The following is an 18,419-nucleotide window of genomic DNA, read 5'->3' as shown; positions in this document are numbered from 1 at the left end:
AAATTCAACCAAATAAACATCTAAATGGACTGAAATAGTTTCGATACAATGTGGTGATATTTCATCTTTTTTGATAAATTTGTGTTTTTCTGTGGTGATTTTTCAAGTTATTACGGTGCTTTTCGCATCGTTTTGCAGTGATTTAGCATCTTTCTCTGGTGGTTTTGAGCCTTTATGATGCTTTTTGTGTCTTTCTGTGGTGATTCCTGCATCTTTTCATACTTTCTTCTCATATGAGACCAGACATTCACATGATTTATGAAAATATGTCAGTTGGAGATCCAGAAGCAGAAGGAATGAGGAATAAAACAAAGAACAATGAGCTGCTGTTTCTAGATGATGCAGATGTTGGTTGTTGAGCTGCTGTTTGTACAGTTGAATGAGTTTGAACGAAATGCAGAAACACAGACGACTTCTTTGACATTCGTTAGTTTGGAGTCGACTGATTCTTTCTCTGTCTCCGTCTTTTTGTGTGTTTTTGTTGCTGTTTTGTGACTCTTGGTGTTTGCTTTGAGTAATCTTGGATGTGTTTGTCATTTTGCATCTCATAGTCCTTTGGTGTGTCTAAGGTTTTTCTATCGCCGATATCTGTCTGAATTATAACAGCATCTGTTTGTGTTCATTGTGTTTGCGTCTCTGTCTGGTCGTTTTGTGTCTTTGCAGTTGTCTGGTAGTAATTTTGTGTCTCCTTGCTGTTGTTTTGTGTTCGTTTGCATTGGTTTTCTTTTTATTTCTGTCTTTTATAGTCAGTTTCAATCCCTTTGAGGGCATCGTGTATTTCTCACTTTGTGTTTCTGTGGCTGATTTGTGTGTCTGCATCCGTGTTGCATCTAGTAGTGATCGGTTTGTGTGTCTAAGAGGTGGTTTCATCTGTGAAGATTTTTGCATCTTTTTGTGGTGATTCTGAGTCTTTATGGTGCTTTCTGTATCTTTCTATGGTTATTCGGCATCTTTACATCATGGTTTTTCATCTTTTTTCAGTAAATTTGCCTCTTTTTGTGGGGGTTTTTGCATCTTTTTGAAAGCATTGTGCATTTTTATAGGTGACTTTGTCATCGTTTGTGGTGATTTTGAATCTTTATGGTGCTTTTTGTGTCTTTCTTTGGTGATTTCTGCATCTTTTTATGGTGATTTTGGATCTTTTTTTGGTAAATTTGCGTCTTTTGTGGTGATTTTACGTCACCACAATGAATCAGCATCATTTTGCGTCCGTTTTTATTCGGTTGATTTGTCTATTTCTGGTCTTTTTGTTTCTCTTTGTTGCTGTTTTGTGTCTCTTCTTGTTTGTTTTGAATCATTTTTATGCGTCTTTGCTGTTTTTCAGTCTCTCTCTGTGTTGGTTTTTAAATTTCTGTCTCATTTTAGCCGTTTTGCATCCAGTAACGAGGCGTTGCTGTGATTTTAGTTCTGTTTATGTTCATTGTATTTGCTTCTGTCTGTGTGTTTGTTTTGAATAATTTCGTCTCTCTTTGCTATTGTTTCATCTGTTTAACTTGGTGTCAGTTAGTCTGAAGCTGAGCAAACATTCAGTTAAATCATTTCAAGCCTGAATATCGAGCAGCCAGAACTGCTGCAGATCCAGCAACTGTTTTAAATTAAACTGTTTTTGTGTTTTTAGGACGTTTAAAGTCGCTTCTTGTCTTTATTTTGGATAAATTGAACATTTGAGTGACGTAAACAACAAGCAGCGACATTATTTCACAGGTTTTTTCCTGGAGAATCGATGCTTGTTGTGATTTTATCGATCTTGTTCTGTTAAATCTCCGATGGATGAGTTTTTCTTTATTAATCGATCAGTGGAGCAGGTTATTGATCGCTGACTGATCGTCTCCGAAGTTTCCATGTCGTCGTATCAGAATCGAAAACAAGCCGAGAGACACAAAGAGCAGCAATGGAGGCTCAGAGAGAGAGAGGAAACCTGCCTAGCAACAGTCTGCAGCAGATCCACCTTAAACCGTCCGCCTTAAACCGCTGCAGCAGCAGCTTCTCTGCTGTTTCTACATAAACACAGTTTGTTCTGCAGGTTTGAATTATTCAGCTGTAAATTATAACATTTTAACTGCTTCTCTGTGTTTTAAAGAATTTTATTTATTATTAGATTTTATCTACAGTGACGTAAATCTGCTCAGACTGAATGTCGAGTCATTTTTCAACCATTTTTCACAGAAACATTACCTGGACCATAATTTTATTTATTTATTTTTCATATTTAAACTATTTTAATTTTACAAGTTTGTTGAAACTTAAAATAATCACAAATAAATAAAAATAATCTTTAAAAATATCTATTTTTATAAATATTAATTTGTTGTTTTACATTTGCCCATAAAATTAAACCATTTTATTGTATTTAAATCAGCAAAAATAGAATCATTTTACAGATGTTTACTATTGTTTGAAATTTTTAAAAAAAATGTATATTAAGGACTAAAAAAGGTAAATAATTCATTTACATGATGACTGTTTAAAAAAATAGGTTTTGGATCTTTGGTTGTGATTTCTAGTTTTTATGGTGCTTTTTGAGTCTTTTGCATTTTAATTCTCAATTCTGCATCTTATAGTGGAGATTTTGTATCATTATGTGGTGATTTTTTTCACCTTTTTTTGTAAATTTGCGTCTTTTTGTCGTGATTTTACATCTTTATATGGTGATTTTGGCATCATTTTCAGGTGGTTTTGCGTCCTCTGGCGAATTTTCATCTTTTTTGGTAAATTTGCAGCTTTTTCTCGTGATTTTGTCTCTTTAAAAGTAATTTTTTTTTTCATTTTTATGTGGCGATTTTTGCATCATTTTCCGGTGGTTTTGCATCTTTTGTGGTCATTTTGAGTTTTTATGGTGCTTATTGTATCTTTCTGTGGTGATTTTTTTCTTTTTTGCGTCTTTTTATGTTGATTTTGCATCTTTCTGTGGTGATTTTTCATTGTTTACTCAAACCAATTAAGTAGTAAATTTAATAGATGACAGCTTTGCAGCTCTGCAGTATTAGCACTAAAGAATCCAGAAAGATGTCAGAAAACCTGGAGTCAACAATAACTGAAGATCTTTGTCCACTTAAAGTAAGAATATATTTATATAGTTTATATTTATAGTTCTGTAACTTTTCAAAGTGCTGCAAGATCATGACTTCACTGTGTGTTTTGTGCAAAATATGTAAAAAATAAGAGAAAATCAATACGTTTTTTTTTTTTTTGCAAAAATGTGCTCAGTCCGAGCAAAATTAATTATTACAAATTAAACTGACAGATTAATCGTTGCAGCTCCAATTCCTGAACCAGACTTTCTGATATTTTATTGCACTTATTTATCAGTTTCATTAATTATATCATCAGGATTTATTGTTACACACAAATCCACTGTATTTTTATATTTTTTTATTTACATTATATAACTAATTTATTTAAAATAGTTTCATTTTACGGTTTTGCTGCTTCAAAAAAAGACCAAAAATTGTAAATACTGTCAACATCAAAAATTGTAATAGTATTAAAAATATATGATTTTTTTTAAATGTTGGGGGGGTATCAAGTGTCATCATTGGAGGAGGGGCGGTGACGTCACTTACTCTACCAGGTGGCATTCCTGCGGGGGGGGGGCACATTCCTCCGCTGGGGAGTGATGCATGCAGGGAAATATCCGCCGCCTCCTTCTGCAGAGGAACAGAGGAACAATAAGCTGACGGCCGGAGAGGAGACACCGCAGCCCGGATCTCCTCCTACTCCTCCTCTCTCGGTGCTTCTCTGTGTTCGAGCCGGCGGCTGGTTGCAGCTCCGCGGAGGAGGCAGGCGGCGGAATGTCCTCCCCGCAGGTCTCCTCGGCCCGCAGACAGTCATGCTACCTGTGCGACCTGCCCCGGATGCCCTGGGCCATGATCTGGGACTTCACCGAACCGGTCTGCCGGGGCTGCGTCAACTACGAGGGCGCGGACCGGATCGAGTTCGTCATCGAGACGGCCCGGCATCTGAAGCGGGCTCACGGCTTCCAGGAGGGCCGCTCCCCCGCCGGAGGACCGCAGCAGCCCTCCGCGGCTAAGAGCCAGGCGGTGCTGCTGAGCGGGAAGGAGCCGGTGGGGCAGCTGAACCACCACCACCACCAGGCGGACGGACCGGGGAAGGCTCAGCAGCCCGGAATGGACCGGTACTCGCTCGGAGCGGACAGCCGGGCTCGGTTCGACTACAGCGGCCACAGCAGCAGCAGCAGCAGCAGGCTGCCCAACGGGCTCGGAGGACCGAACGGCTTTAAGGACGACGGACCTCCGGAGCTGAACCGACAGAGCCCGAACTCACGGAGCCGGAGCCACGGAGGGCTGCTGTCGGCACCGGGACAGATGAATGTACCGCCGAACCTGCTGCCGCAGACCCTCCTGAACGGACCGGGTTCGCACATGTCCAGCAGAGCCCCGCCGCAGAGCTCCATGGTCGGCGTGCTGCCCGGACAGGTCGGGCTGTCGGAGCCCGGAGGAAAGCGGCCCGCCTCGGTGTCCAGCACCGACCAGGAGCGGGAGCTGAAGGAGAAGCAGCGGAACGTGGAGACTCTGGCCGAGCTGAGCGAGAGTCTCCGGAACCGGCAGGAGGAGTGGAGCAGCAAGCCGAAGACGGTCCGGGACACGCTGGTGACTCTGTCCGGCTGCACGCCGTTCGACGTCCGCTTCAAGAAGGACCACGGGCTGGTCGGCAGAGTGTTCGCCTTCGACGCGGTCTCCAAACCCGGGATGGACTACGAGCTGAAGATCTTCATCGAGTATCCGAGCGGCTCCGGGAACGTTTTCTCCAGCGCCTCGGGGGTCGCCAAGCAGATGTACCAGGACTGCATGAAGGACTTCGGCCGGGGTCTGTCCTCCGGCTTCAAGTACCTGGAATATGAGCGGAAACACGGCTCCGGGGACTGGCGGCTGCTCGGGGATTTACTGCCGGAGTCGCTTCGGTTTTTTAAGGAGGCTGCGGGGGGAGACATGCTGCCGCAGCCCTACATCGACGGCAGCTACCCGCTGCTGCCCACCTCCCTGGTGCTGCCCGGCCGTGCGCTGGCTTCAGGCAGCGGGAACAGCAGCTCCAGGGCCGGGGTGAGGAAGAGGAAAGCGTCCCCGGAGCCGGACTCTGACGGCGGGCTGAAGCTGACGGAGGAGCAGCAGCGGCAGCAGTGGATCAACAGCCAGACCGAAGCCCTCAAACTCTCCATGGCCACGGGCTCCTTCGCCGGTCCGCCGCCGCCGCTCGGCCCGGGACACCCCGGCCTCCCCTCCGGCCGCGCCTCCCCCCCGGAGCCCTCCGCGCCCCCGCAGAACGGACAGTCCCCGATGGCCGCGCTCATGTCGGTCGCGGACACGCTCGGGAACGCGCAGTCCCCCAACAAGGACCGAGACTCGGTCCACTCCACCACCTCCTCCTCCAGACACAACAGCAGCAGCCCGGTGTCCCCCGCCTCCGTGTCCGGCCAGAGGCGCCTCTCGTCCCGCAACGGGGACCTCGGGCTGCCGGCGCCGTCCCAGTCCTCGGGAGGCCTGGACCCGGTGCACGCCCAGAACGTGCCCGACTCCCCGATGGCCAACAGCGGGCCTCTGTGCTGCACGATCTGCCACGAACGCTTGGAGGACACCCACTTCGTGCAGTGTCCGTCGGTTCCGGGCCACAAGTTCTGCTTCCCCTGCTCCAGGGAGAGCATCAAGGCCCAGGGAGCCTCCGGGGAGGTGTACTGCCCCAGCGGGGAGAAGTGCCCGCTGGTCGGCTCCAACGTGCCCTGGGCCTTCATGCAGGGGGAGATAGCGACCATCCTGGCCGGAGACGTGAAGGTAAAGAAGGAGAGAGACCCGTGAGGAGGAAGAGGAGTAGCTGGAGCTCTTCATCATCAGTCTGCTGAGAATCTTCTGTCTGTCAGTGGAGGGACTTATTGATGCCAATTAATCAATCAATTAGCCAATCAATCAGTCTGCTTTTAGCCTGGATCAGAAATGAGGTGCTTTGAGTTTTTTTTTTTAATTTTCATGCAACATTTCACAGCTTATGATGCTTTTTATACAAACTAAACACACAAAACAGTAAAAACAAGCAGAGCTCAGTAGTTTAACAGTTTCAGTCATTTTTCAGATGACTTATGTTCAATATTTGCTGCTTTTCTGGCAAATTGTTTGAATAATTTTAAATTATTTGTGAGGAAATTGAAGTTTGGACTGTGGAGGAGACAAAGTAATGCTGTTTATGCATAAATTAATCAGTATTATTAATCTAGTTACATAATACAAGTACAATAGTAGTTATTCAGTACATTTATGTGACATACTTTTGGATATTTTTGCAGTATTTCAGTGTGTAATACTTCCTCCATCACTCAGTATATACATTTAAACACAGTATATACTGAGTACTTGCATTTATATTTGACCAGAATGAGGAAATTTACAGGATTATTAATAGGAAATATGAATAATTTGCCAGATTTCTGCTAAAATGACTCCCTCTAAAGTGTTTCTCAGACATTTTGTGAGTAGTCCTGCAGCATCTGGAGCAGAGAAGCTTTAATATTATTCGCTCTAATTTCTAAAAACGCTCTGTGATGATGTACGACGGTTGCTTTAATGTTGGAGTCTGAGACCGTAAAGATAAAAAGATGTTTTTAAGGCTCTTTATGATGGATAAAGATCTGATTTTCAGTGAAATATGCTGTTTAATGAACATTTAAGACATAGAGACGGAAACTTTGTGTGAAATTAAAGCGAATTAGACACAAAGCAAGTGGATATTTTGCATTTTTTTTATTACTTTAGTTCTTATTTTGGAGTGTAAATTATCCTAAATGTTGTGTTTGTTTCAGGAGTGCAGCGCTTTGGCTCTATTTTCTGCAGAATCACAAACAGATTACTTAGTTAAAGACAAAAAAAGGCCTTAAATGGTTTAAAATTAGACTTAAATTTAATTTATAAAAGTTTATCTGTTTGTTTTTTGCTCCTTTATCAGTCCAAAACTCAAAGATCTGATGTTTTATCTCCATGTACGACAGAAATCTTCACATTTTGCAGCTTTAAATGAGAAATGACTGAAACAGTTGATCTTATAATTAGTTAATTCATCCACCTGCTTTCTGCCGCCTCCATTTATTCATTAACGGTTAATTTAATTAATTCTATCGTGGGGAATTATTGTTCCACACAGCTGGAAGTATTGCCCAATAACAAATAATCACAGTTTATTTTGTCCCTGCTGGTTCTCCGTCAGACTTCGAGGCTTTGTGGTGAAATTCACTTTAAATTACGTCGATAATTCTTGAATTTAACTCGTCTGTTGCGGTTTTATTTGCAGTGAAGCTGTCGACACGCGGCAGGAAAGAGTTTTTAAACCTAAAACATATGAAAGGACTTCACGTTTTCTCACTAATTACACACTCTGGGCTTTTCAAGGCTCAAATTTGACTGAAAAACATCAAATTAACGTATAATTTTAACAATAAAGGGGCATTTTTTGTGTTCAGCAGCGTGTAGAATAATACAAACCAGATGCTGTTGATCTCCTTCCATCAGTTGCTGCACATCTGATTTCACTAAATTCTTTATTTTCTGCAAATTTACATAAAATATGAAAGTCTTTAAAGTTGTTTTATGAATTACAGCAGCAGGAAAATCAAAACGGACCAATTTTATGTCAGAAAGTGAAAAGTTTATTCACATTTTTGTTATTATGATGCAAATTTATCATTTATCTTGTAAAATATTAAAGCTTGTCACCTCTTTATTTGATAACTTATATCAACAGTGCAGATAAATTGAAAAATATGTTAATAAATTCTGCTTCCTGCTGAGTTTCTGCTGTTTTTGATCACATTGATCATTCATCGATCGGTCTTGTTGATCGATGAGACTCCTTAAAATCCGTCTCCGTGTCGTGGACTGATCGCAAAATAATCGATCAATAACAGCAGAACATCAAACTTTTATCACTTAATGTAAAATGTTCACACTAGAACCAGATAAATGGTTTATTGTTGCACCCTGACGTGTTTTTATGTTGTAATAACATGAAAATATCTTGTTTTAATGCTAAACTTTTCACTTTATTGCATGAAACTGATCCGTTTTTTCATCCCGGCATCGTGTTGCTGCTGTAATGAATCATATCAAACAGTTTTTACTACTTTAAGAACAGTAAATATTTAATTAGCTGACTGTGCAGGAGAATATTCTGCAGCTCTGAGGGATTTTTTTAGGACTGAAGCTCAAAAATCTGCTAATTAATTAACTATTGAAGCAAAAAACTACCAAGAACTCACTGATTTCCAGCTTTTGTTCTGGTTCGACGTGAAAAAAAAACGCAGATTTTCTCTTCTAGTCAAATAAACAAGACTTAGAGACATCACCATGACCTTTTAAGATGCAGAGAATAAAATTAACTAAAGAATTGCATCAAATCTGCTTTATTTCTGCAGCATGTTTAAAAAAGAACAGTTATTTTCATGATAGATGACAAGCAACAATAAAAATATGTGCAAAAAAATAAAACAGGAAAATGTACAAAACCCACGTTTAAAATTAATATAAAATGCTAAAAATGAAGCACAGAGAAGAAAAACAACTCGTAAGACTGATTTATTAGCAGATTTTCACTCCATATGGAAGCTGAAATCACTTTACTGAGTCATTTATGCAAAAGTTTCATAAAGTTTAAGGACGGATTCATCAGGGACAAAAGAAGCTCAGTTAAAGTTTTCTCACCAATCTGTAGATTTTCTCACAATAAAAGCAGATTTAAAACTTAAATATGGAGATAATTTTAAATAAAAGAGTGAGAATGTTTAGTTTCACCATAAAAGCTGTAAAATGATGCGATGCTGAAAGTTTTTTCTTTTTTATCTGCATCCACGTTGCGTTTTTTTGTTAGTTTATTTCACTTCATGCAGAACAAAAACAGCAGAAAGTTGGTGTTCAGAGGCTGGAAGACATAAACCATGTGGTCCTGGTGTTTTCAATCACTATTTACTTTCATTTTCATTCACTTAACTTTCATTTTCAATCACTGTTCACTTTCATTTTCAATCACTGTTTACTTTCATTTTCAATCACTGCTTTCATTCTTGGGTAAGGTTTACTGTAGTTTTGATTAACTTTTGGTTTCTGTAGTGCATTTACTTTTGTTTCTAGTCTCTGTTTTGTTTTGAGTCACTGTTTACTGCCATTTTCGGTTGTTTTTACTTTGGTTTCCAGTTGTGGTTTCCTTTTGTTTTCTCAGTAAGCAGTTATTCTTTTTCGGTCACTGTTTGCTATCATTTTTCTTCACTGTTTACATTTGTTTAGATTCATTGTCGACCACTGTTTACTTTTCTAAACCTCTTTTCGATCACTTTTAGTTTTGTTTTCGTTGGCTGCTTACGTTTATGGTCAGAGTTCTTTTTCAGACGCTGTTTGTCATTTTCAGTCACTGTTTATGATTGTTTATGATCAATCTATACTTTTGTGTTTACTTTCGTTGTCAGATGCTGTTTACTCTAGTTTTCATTCACTATTTAGTTTTGTTTTTGACAGCTATTAACTTTGGTTTTGCTGTTTACAGTCATTTTTTAGATTGCTTTTTTATGGTTACGCTACGAAAGTTTTCAGTTTAAATACAATCAAACACAAAACTGATTGTTTTATGTAGTTCCGTAATAATAATAGCCTCTTAAAAAACATGAGCATTGCAGATTTTTACAGCTTTTACTGTGAAAAGATTTTTTTTTTTGCTAAATGCTCCATTGCACAGTCATTTGTGAGACTGGGCTGGTGCAAGATAGATGGGAAAACACGCACATCTGGTTTTAAATTGTTTTTAAACCGGTTTTCAAAGTAATTTGTACCTCAAAGCAGATGAAATGTATGTAGAAACTGGGTGTAATTATTGTCTGTTAGGGGGAAACTTTTAGCCTCAACCATTTCTAGTATAACCTGAAGTTTTATGGATGGATTCACAGGAGTGGATCGTCGGTGTACGATGATAACTTCAGTTTTCTCTCCACTGACACGTTAACGAAGTCGTGAGGTTTCTCAGCAGCTGAATGAAGGCGGCGGTCAAACATATAAATATTCTACGTGTGGATGTTCCAGAAACAGTCGTCTAACAGAAATCCGAGTGTTGGTGTTTGTCGGTGACGGAGGTGAACAGTGATGTTGTGTTTCAGCAGACGGACGGTTCAGAGACTGACGGTAACAAACTTCATCATCGCGTTATAAAGTCGTGTCTGTAAAAGAAAAAAAAACAACACGTTTTTTATTTTTTATAGAATCTATTTGATTTTTTATAGAATCTATTTGATTTTTTTTTAGAATCATTTTTGATTTTTTTGTATTTTTTAATTGATGATTGAGAATTTTTTTATTAATTTAAATGTTTTACTGCAATAAAGACCTTTTTCTTCAGCCTTTCTTTGTGTTTGTGTTTCGCATCAGAGGTTTGATTCGGCGGTTTCTGTTTCTGTTCCTGTAGTGACAAATAAATATGATAAAGCAGATGAAACGAACACATTTGATCTTGTAACGTGCCTTGGAGCTGAGTCCGTTGTAATAAATTCCATTGGTATGAACCTTTTCAGTGAAATGAGACTTTTCTTTCTGACTCAACAGATGGGACTGAACTTTGTTTTGAAATTCTGGTGGCGGAAATTCATGGACAAGTTTGCAAAAAGCTCAGAATACTAGTCGAAGTTATTCTTTCTCACAATGTCAAGAGACTCAGTGAACTTGTTTTCACCATGAGTTTATGTAAAACAGCAGCCTTCAGAAATTCCTGCAGCTTAAACTGGAATTGTTTTCTTAATACGCACAAATATTCACTAAGACTCAAACTAGAGTAGAGCTGCAGTGATTAATCGATCCGTCGTCAACTCTAAAATGACTTATTGTTGAAGTTGATTAATCGGTTCAAGTCATTTTTTAAGGAAAACAGTTTAAATTCTGTGATTTCAGCTTCTTGAATGTGAATATTTTCAGTTTTTTTTCCTCCTCGGTCAGTAAACTGAAGATCTTTGGACAAAACAAGACATTTGTAATTTTTTTAACCATTTTCTGACAACTAATCAATCAATCCAGACAATAATCCACAGATTACTAGACCAGTAAAGTTGTTGGTTTCAGTCCAGTTCATCTCTGATGGACTCTCAGTGTGGTTTGTTTGTGGTGTAACCTGAATTATTAGCATAAATTCTAGTAAAACTACTGTTAAATCTGTATTTTTTTGCCTTTTTAGTGCTTCAACAGAAAATTTTCTTCATTAGTGTTTAATCTACTGATTATTTTTGTCTCAAGTATCGCAGGACGTTGAAAATGTTCATCACAGTGTCTAAAAGTCAAACTCTAAAAGACTTATTTTGATTAATTGGTCAATGGATCTCTAAGAAAGTTTTTAGAGAAAAACAGCTTCTTAAATGTGAATATTTTCTGGTTTCTTTCCTCCTCTATGACTGAAGATCTTTGGACCAAACAAGACTTTTAAGGACATCATTTGATTGACATTTTTCACCATTTTCTGACTTTTTAAAGACCAAACAACCCCCCCAAAAACTAACATACAAGAATCTGTAAATATGTGACCCAGTGTCAATCAATTAATTGACTCTGTCTCCAAATTGACAGAAAATATATAAATATTTCTAAATGTTTAAGCAGCAGTTCAGTCACATCTTCAGACAGGTTGTTTGGAAAAGCGGTTTAACAATCGATTTATTGTCAACTACTACATCCATTGGCATCTATTTTGGTAATCAGTTAATTGATTTTGGTAATTTCCTAATAAATATTGTCTGAATTCCACCACAGCTTGTTAAATGTGGATATATGTGCAAATGAGCCTTGTGAGTTGACCATAAAACTCTCCATCAGTCCGTTAGAACAAAGAAACATCTTGTATGAAGGTGAAACATCTTCTAGAACCAAAACAGAAGCCCAGCTACTTTTACTGAAGCTCTTAGGATTACCATCATAATGTTTCTTTGTGTTTCTACAGTTTCCGGCTGATAAATGGTGATTTTTGTTGCTTTTCAATCCCGCCAGTGGGTTTGGAGGTTCAGAGGATTAATGTGTCCGTTGTTCTGAAATAATAGTTTCCTATTTTCCTTTGGCTCTACAGTATCTGTGGACACTATTTCTGGAGTACTGCTGGACACTACAGCCACAGTTTGGTTCTTTATCTCTACAAAAAAACAACATTTTTGTCGTTTATTTAAACACACAAACATGCCAAAGTGTCTAATATAATAATTCCTCTGCCAGACGTGAACAGAAGCTGTTAACAGGATTACGCAAAATCTGCCAAGTAGAATTTCACGAAGCTCGGTGGAACGTGGCCAGAACAAGGGGATGTTTTTAATTAATTACATGGTGCTGATTCAGCTTCAGGTAGATTTCTGTCTGAGGGATTGCATAAGTATTTATCCCCTTTAAAGAGACTCACCCAATTTAAAACCATAACTAGAACTACTCCATGAAGACTGAAAAACACTCCAAGAAACCTGAGAAAAGCTTGTTGAAAAGCATCAGTCAGGACGATACAAGAACATTTACAAGTTCCTGAAGATCTGTTGGAGTCCAGTTACATCCATCATTAAGAAATGGAAGGAAGATGGAACATAAATAAATCTGACTAGAGCAGGACATCCTCAAGAACTGAGAGACCGAGAAGAAAGACTAGAGAGGGAGGCCACCAAGACTCCTATGACTCCTCTGAAGGAGTTCCAAGCTTCAGCAGCTGAGATGTTAGAGACTGTTCATCCAACAACTGTTGTCTGTTCTTCACCAGTCAAAGCTTTATGGAGACAAAGAGAAAGACTCTGTTGGAAAAAGTTCACATTAAATCAGGACTAGAGTTCACCAGAAGACATGTGGAGACTCTGAAGACACCCGAAGAAGGTTCTTTGGTCTGAGGAGACCAGGATGGAGCTTGTTCATCAGACTAGATGATATGTTTGGTGAGATCACAAACACACCATTCCCACTGTGAAGCATGGTGGTGGCAGCATCATGATGTGAAGCATGGTGGTGGCAGCATCATGATGTTCCCCAGCAGCAGGTCCTGGAAGGCTTGTAAAGGTACAGGGTAAATGAAATCCTGGAGGACAACCTGATGCAGTATGAAGAGAACTGAGACTTGGAGAAGATCAGTTTTCCATCCAGACGACGAGTCGAAGCAAACAGACAAAGATCCTCAGAAATGGTTTGAAGACAACAAGGTGGACATTCTGGACCTCAATCCAACTTAAGATTAGAGTCAGGAGCTGAAAAGTTCTGTTGACTGAGGATCCCTGAGGAACCTGACAGAGTTTAAGAGATTATACAGAAGAATGAAATGAACCTGCAGCATCCAGATGTTCAGACTGATAGAGATCAACGGGATCAAGGATGGAACTGAAGCTAAAGGTTCATCTACTAGATACAGACTAGAAGGAGGAGAACACTGATGCAGTCACTTATTTCACATGTTATATTTTTTATTAATTGACATTAAACTTTAGAATTTTTTTTTCACTTTGACATAAATGAGTCTTTTTGCAAATTGTTTTTTAAAAAAGCCAAATTAAAATTACCACGATTCAGCGTTGAAAAGCATTTGAAAGGGAAACCTTTCGAATCAGAGTGAATACCAATTTTACTGTACTTTGGCATCATTTAGTACCAATCTAGTGTAAAATGAGCTATAATCTGTCTGTGCGTGAGACATCAAGACGTATGAATGTAGAGAATTGTGGGTCAGAAAACTGCTAAATCTGATTGGATGCAGTCGGACATTGTGGTGTTTTTAATCGTCCTTCATTTGACAAACAACAGTTTCCTAGTGTGTTCTGCAGTATGATGGTACAGATATTGGAGCTCATCCTGTGTTGCTCTGCTGCTCTCGTCTCCATTTAGGAATAAAATGTAACATCGGGTTTCATCTTGTCCTTGAATATCAAACGGCTTCTTAAAAAACCCGATTCAGATCAGAATAGAACGTCCCCACAACATGAGGAAGACGGCGACACACACACTCTGTGGGGACTCCGGGTGGTTTCCTGTGCAGAATTATAAGGTGTCCTCACACACACACACACACACACACACACACACATTAGCATGCACACGACGACTGCAGCGCTGAGCCAAGGGCACCTTAACCATCACTGTCCACGCGGTCCAGGTGTTTGTTGCTCCAAGAGGAAAATCTGCAATGCAGCAAGAAACCCAAACTAGAGGAACATCTCAGAGTACTGCTGCTGCTCACGTAGTACTACTACAGTACTACTACAGTACTACGCGTACTGCACTGGGAGTCTGACTGCAACTCATAATAATGTGACTTTCTGCACATGCTCAGTGCGTCTCTGCTGCTCTCTGAGGCCTCTGATGTGATGTTTGTGCTGCAGTGAAGCACAAAGACTCGTTGCTGCAGCATCGCTCTGTTCAGACCTGCAGAGTCTCCTGTTAATCCTCCTTCAACCAAACCGTGGGAAAAAGTCAGAACATTTCACTCCATGAGTCTGAATGAAGTAATAACCAATGCAAAGTCATTAACAGGCCAGATGTCATTCAAAAAATTGCTAATTTTATACATGATTTTAACCAATCCTTCTGTTGCTGCATATACACCTATAGCACCAGACTCCATTCTAAATAACCTTAATAGTATTTAGACTTTGTGCAGCTGCAAAGGCATTAACAGGACCAGACTTCATTCAAAAAATTGCTAATTTTATACGAGATTTTATTCATCTGGAAATTCTGTGTTTTTTCCTGTCAAGACCCATTATGGAAACATAAATACATCTATAGTACCAGACTTCATACAAAATATTCCTAATTTTAGAATTGAATTTATTCAGTCTTTTGTGTGGCTGCAACTACATCTATTCTACCAGAATTCATTCTAAATATTTCTACTTTTTACCTCATCATTATTCATTATTGTACGGCTGGAAATTCATCTAGACAACCAGAATTCACATCTGGCCTGTTAATGACTTTGCATCCGTACGAGAATGAATAAATTCGAGGTTAAAATTAGGAATATGCAGAATGAAGTCTGGTACTATCTGTGTATATGTGAGGGCGTGAAATTATGTTGTCCAAAATGAGCTTTGACAGGACAAACGTGATTATTTCCCTTTGATAAAATCTCATCTAAAATGATTTAATTTCTGAATGGAGTCTGGTTCAGTTTGACGGTTTCTGAAATGTTTCTCTAAACGTAGACGAACACATGTGGGATAAACTGGGTAAAACCGGAGGCACGGAGTCGTCTGCCTCACTGCAGTCGGTTTCTTCATCCTCCTCTTCTGTTGCCGTGGAGGATGCTGTAGTTGCCATGGCAACCAGCTTTCCCCCCCCTCATTGAGGATTTATTCAGGAATGAGCTGAAAAATGACGCCGAGAAACATGACCGGTGGTTACGAGCTAATTCAGACCTCAGCGATCGATAATCAATATTTTTGATCTGATCGTGAGTCGAGGCTCACCCCCCCTCCCTCCCCCACCCTCATCCCCCTCCCCCACCCTCATCCCCCTCCCCCCTCCGTCATCGTCTCATGGCGTCGACTCCATTTATAGACGATGATGTCAGCACTCTCCCGTTACACCCCCCCCCCGAGTGTCTCACCCCCCCTCTGCCTGCAGAAACTTCCTCCCGCTGTAGACGTCTCACTGTGCCTTTGTCTCGTCTGATTGGTCGGCTGCAGGTGATGCTGCAGATCTCACCTGCACCTCTGGCTCTTTATTTAACCCGCTTAGTCTGACACGTTTAGCCTGCTTGAGCCCACATGGGTCCGCATTTAGAACACTTCTGTAGACACGTTTAACCCGTATGTGCCCATTTTTAGCCCAACCGTGTCAGTATGTGTCTTGATTTAACCCATTTGAGTCTTTTTTTGGTCCATTTTGCACCTTCATGGATGCATGTTTTAGTCCAATTTTAGTACATCTTGTACATATAAACCCACATTGATCTGCATGGGTCCATAAGTAGCCAACACGGGTTCACATTTAGACCACTTCTAGGGGTAACAACCATATACCCACATGGGCCCACTTTTAGTGTCCACTTTTGGCCTGCTTTAGTCCATATTTAACCCCAACAGACTCCATATCAGTGTTGATTTAACCAAACTAGACAACATGTAGCAAACATGGATTCATATTTAGACTCACACTTAACCCATATTAAACCAAAACTGTTAATATTTAGCTACAAGGGATCCAGTTTTGGCCTGCACTGGTGCATATTTAACCCCAACATACTCTTAATTTAGCCCATTTAGTCCAAATCTCTCCTCATTTAGTACATCTAGCTCTTATAAATCCACATTTTGTTCTTGATCCACATCCGATAGCGTCTGCTGGTCCTCTTCTGGCCCATCTGTGTCCACTTTTAGCCTGTTTTGGTCCATATATAGCCAACATGTGCTCATGTTTAGACCACTTTTTGGAGTTTTTAAATTATATATACACATATTTAACTGCAATTGTTCCAGTTTAAGTCCAAAGTGGCTGACGTTTAGCGCTGTAGTGACCAGTTTTGGCCTGCATTGGTCCTGATTTAACCCCAACAGACTCCATATAGGTGTTGATTTAACCAATCTAGACAACATGTAGCAAACATGGATTCATATTTGGACCATTTTTAGGCCAATTTAGCCCACATTTATCCCATATTAGACCAAAGGGGTTAATATTTAGCTACAAGGGATCCTGTTTTGGCCTGCATTGGTCCATATTTAACCCCAGCAGACTCCCCATGTGTCTTGATTTAGCCTGTTTAGTCCAAATCTCTCCTCATTTAGTACATCTAGCTCTTATTAATCCACATTTTGTGCCTGATCCAGATTCCACAGTGTCTGTTAGTTCTTGTCTGGCCCATCTGTGTCCACTTTTAGCCTGCTTGGGCCCACATGTAGCACACATTGGTCCACACTCAGTCTGTAGCGGATGGATGACGGGAAGCCACAAGGACGGAAGGAAAGAAAAGGTTAACGCTCACAAACGCTGCATTAATATTCATCTCCAGCCGTTACTACAACGCTCATGAATTATTGGTTCCATGTAAAGGTCTACGGAGGGGAGGAGGAGGAGGAGGATGAGGTGAGGAAGAGGAGGGGGTGAGGAAGAGGAGGGGGTGAGGAGGAAACAAAAGAAGGGAGCAGCGAGGAGGAAAAAGGCGAACAAAATCTGGATACAGAGGAAACAGTTTCACCTCCTCCCCCTCGTCTCCTCTCTGTGAATGGAAGCTCCTCTCCTCTGTCGGCATACCTGCTCCCTGTCACCATGGAAAACCACCGAGGCGTTGCCTAGCAACAGCAGCAGCAGCATGATGTCTGAGGCAGCTGTTTGCGATTTCATTTCTGAGTGGCTAAATGACAGAGCAGCAGACGATAGCGGCGGCCATTTTATCCCCACCCCTCACACACACACACACACACACACACACACACACACACACACACACAGACACACACACCCACACACACACACACACACACACACACACACACACACACACACACACTGCCATGCTGTCTCCTCAGAGGACGTCACATTGACTTCCATTCATTAAGTGTGTAATTTTATTGATTTATGGGGACGATGTGCTCGGATGTGGCTGTAAACACTAATGTCCCCACAACGTGAGTAACTCTCGCTGCATGGTGTCCTCTGATTGACTCCAGAGGCAGCAGACCGTAGACACACTCAGTAAACACCAGACGGCCGACGCTAATGGGCTTTTCCTGCCGTCTGAGTGTGTGTGTCGGAGTTACTCATGTTGTGGGGACGTACGTCTGTTTGCAGATTCACATTATGGAGACACAAAGCAAATACTGAGGAGGTAAATCATTCGATTTTAGTGTGAGAATGTGTTTTACGGTTACAGTAGGCGATGACAATATAAGAGGCTTTGTGTGTTCGGGGTTTACGTTCCTGTGTGTTGCCTTCATATCATGTTGGTCTGACCAAAAATCTATCAGCCACAACTCAACGTTTTCATTGATCATTGGTTCTCCTGTCTGTGTGTCTCTGTTTGGACAATCCATGTCGATAAAATCACCTGGTTTTAAGTTAATCTGTCATTATAACTCTGTATTTCACTCATTCAAAACTAATTTTTGGACTCTTCGCTGCTTAGGCTGCAGTAACTGATGGAGTCTAGAAGCTTCTCAGTGCACAGACGACTAGCAGCTTCTACTGGTTCATGTGAGGCCTTTAGGGGCATCTGTAAATTGTAGCGTCTACTAATATATGTCTTTTTCTATATTCAGGGACGAGTGGTATCTTCGAGGTGCTTCCAGAGTTTCTGCAGCTGAAAGAACTCACCTGCATTTTTCATCCAATGACAGCCAGGAGGTGGTGAGGAGAGCCAATGAGATGCTGAGGGAGATGGGACGTCTGAAGACTGAGATGAAGGTGCTGCTGACGGTGAGTAGACCGTCAAACAGACTTCATTTATGATAT

At 40.9% G+C, this 18,419-nt stretch overlaps 2 protein-coding genes across 6 annotated transcripts in view; both read left to right on the top strand.

The window, feature by feature from the left end:
* Positions 1 to 18,419, top strand: part of kiaa0586 (KIAA0586 ortholog) — a 45,981-nt gene that overhangs the window by 11,425 nt on the left and 16,137 nt on the right. For 3 of the 5 annotated variants that reach the window (XM_023294590.3, XM_023294589.3, XM_023294588.3), the window contains exon 8: positions 18,227 to 18,383. In XM_023294590.3, coding sequence (XP_023150358.2) covers positions 18,227 to 18,383 — 157 coding nt within the window. The remainder of the gene's footprint in view (positions 1 to 18,226; positions 18,384 to 18,419) is intronic. The other 2 variants (XM_055005640.1, XM_035941103.2) reach the window with 1 other exon arrangement.
* On the top strand, positions 3,652 to 10,551 carry irf2bpl (interferon regulatory factor 2 binding protein-like). Its single transcript, XM_035941104.2, has one exon. It carries the CDS (start codon positions 3,792 to 3,794, stop codon positions 5,808 to 5,810), a length of 2,019 nt encoding a protein of 672 aa, XP_035796997.1. The 5' UTR covers positions 3,652 to 3,791; the 3' UTR covers positions 5,811 to 10,551.

Source organism: Amphiprion ocellaris, chromosome 20, assembly GCF_022539595.1.
Source record: "Amphiprion ocellaris isolate individual 3 ecotype Okinawa chromosome 20, ASM2253959v1, whole genome shotgun sequence".
Classification (NCBI taxonomy): Eukaryota; Metazoa; Chordata; class Actinopteri; family Pomacentridae; genus Amphiprion; species Amphiprion ocellaris.
Note: the sequence above shows the minus strand (reverse complement) of the source record. Positions and strands in the feature narration are given on the sequence as shown.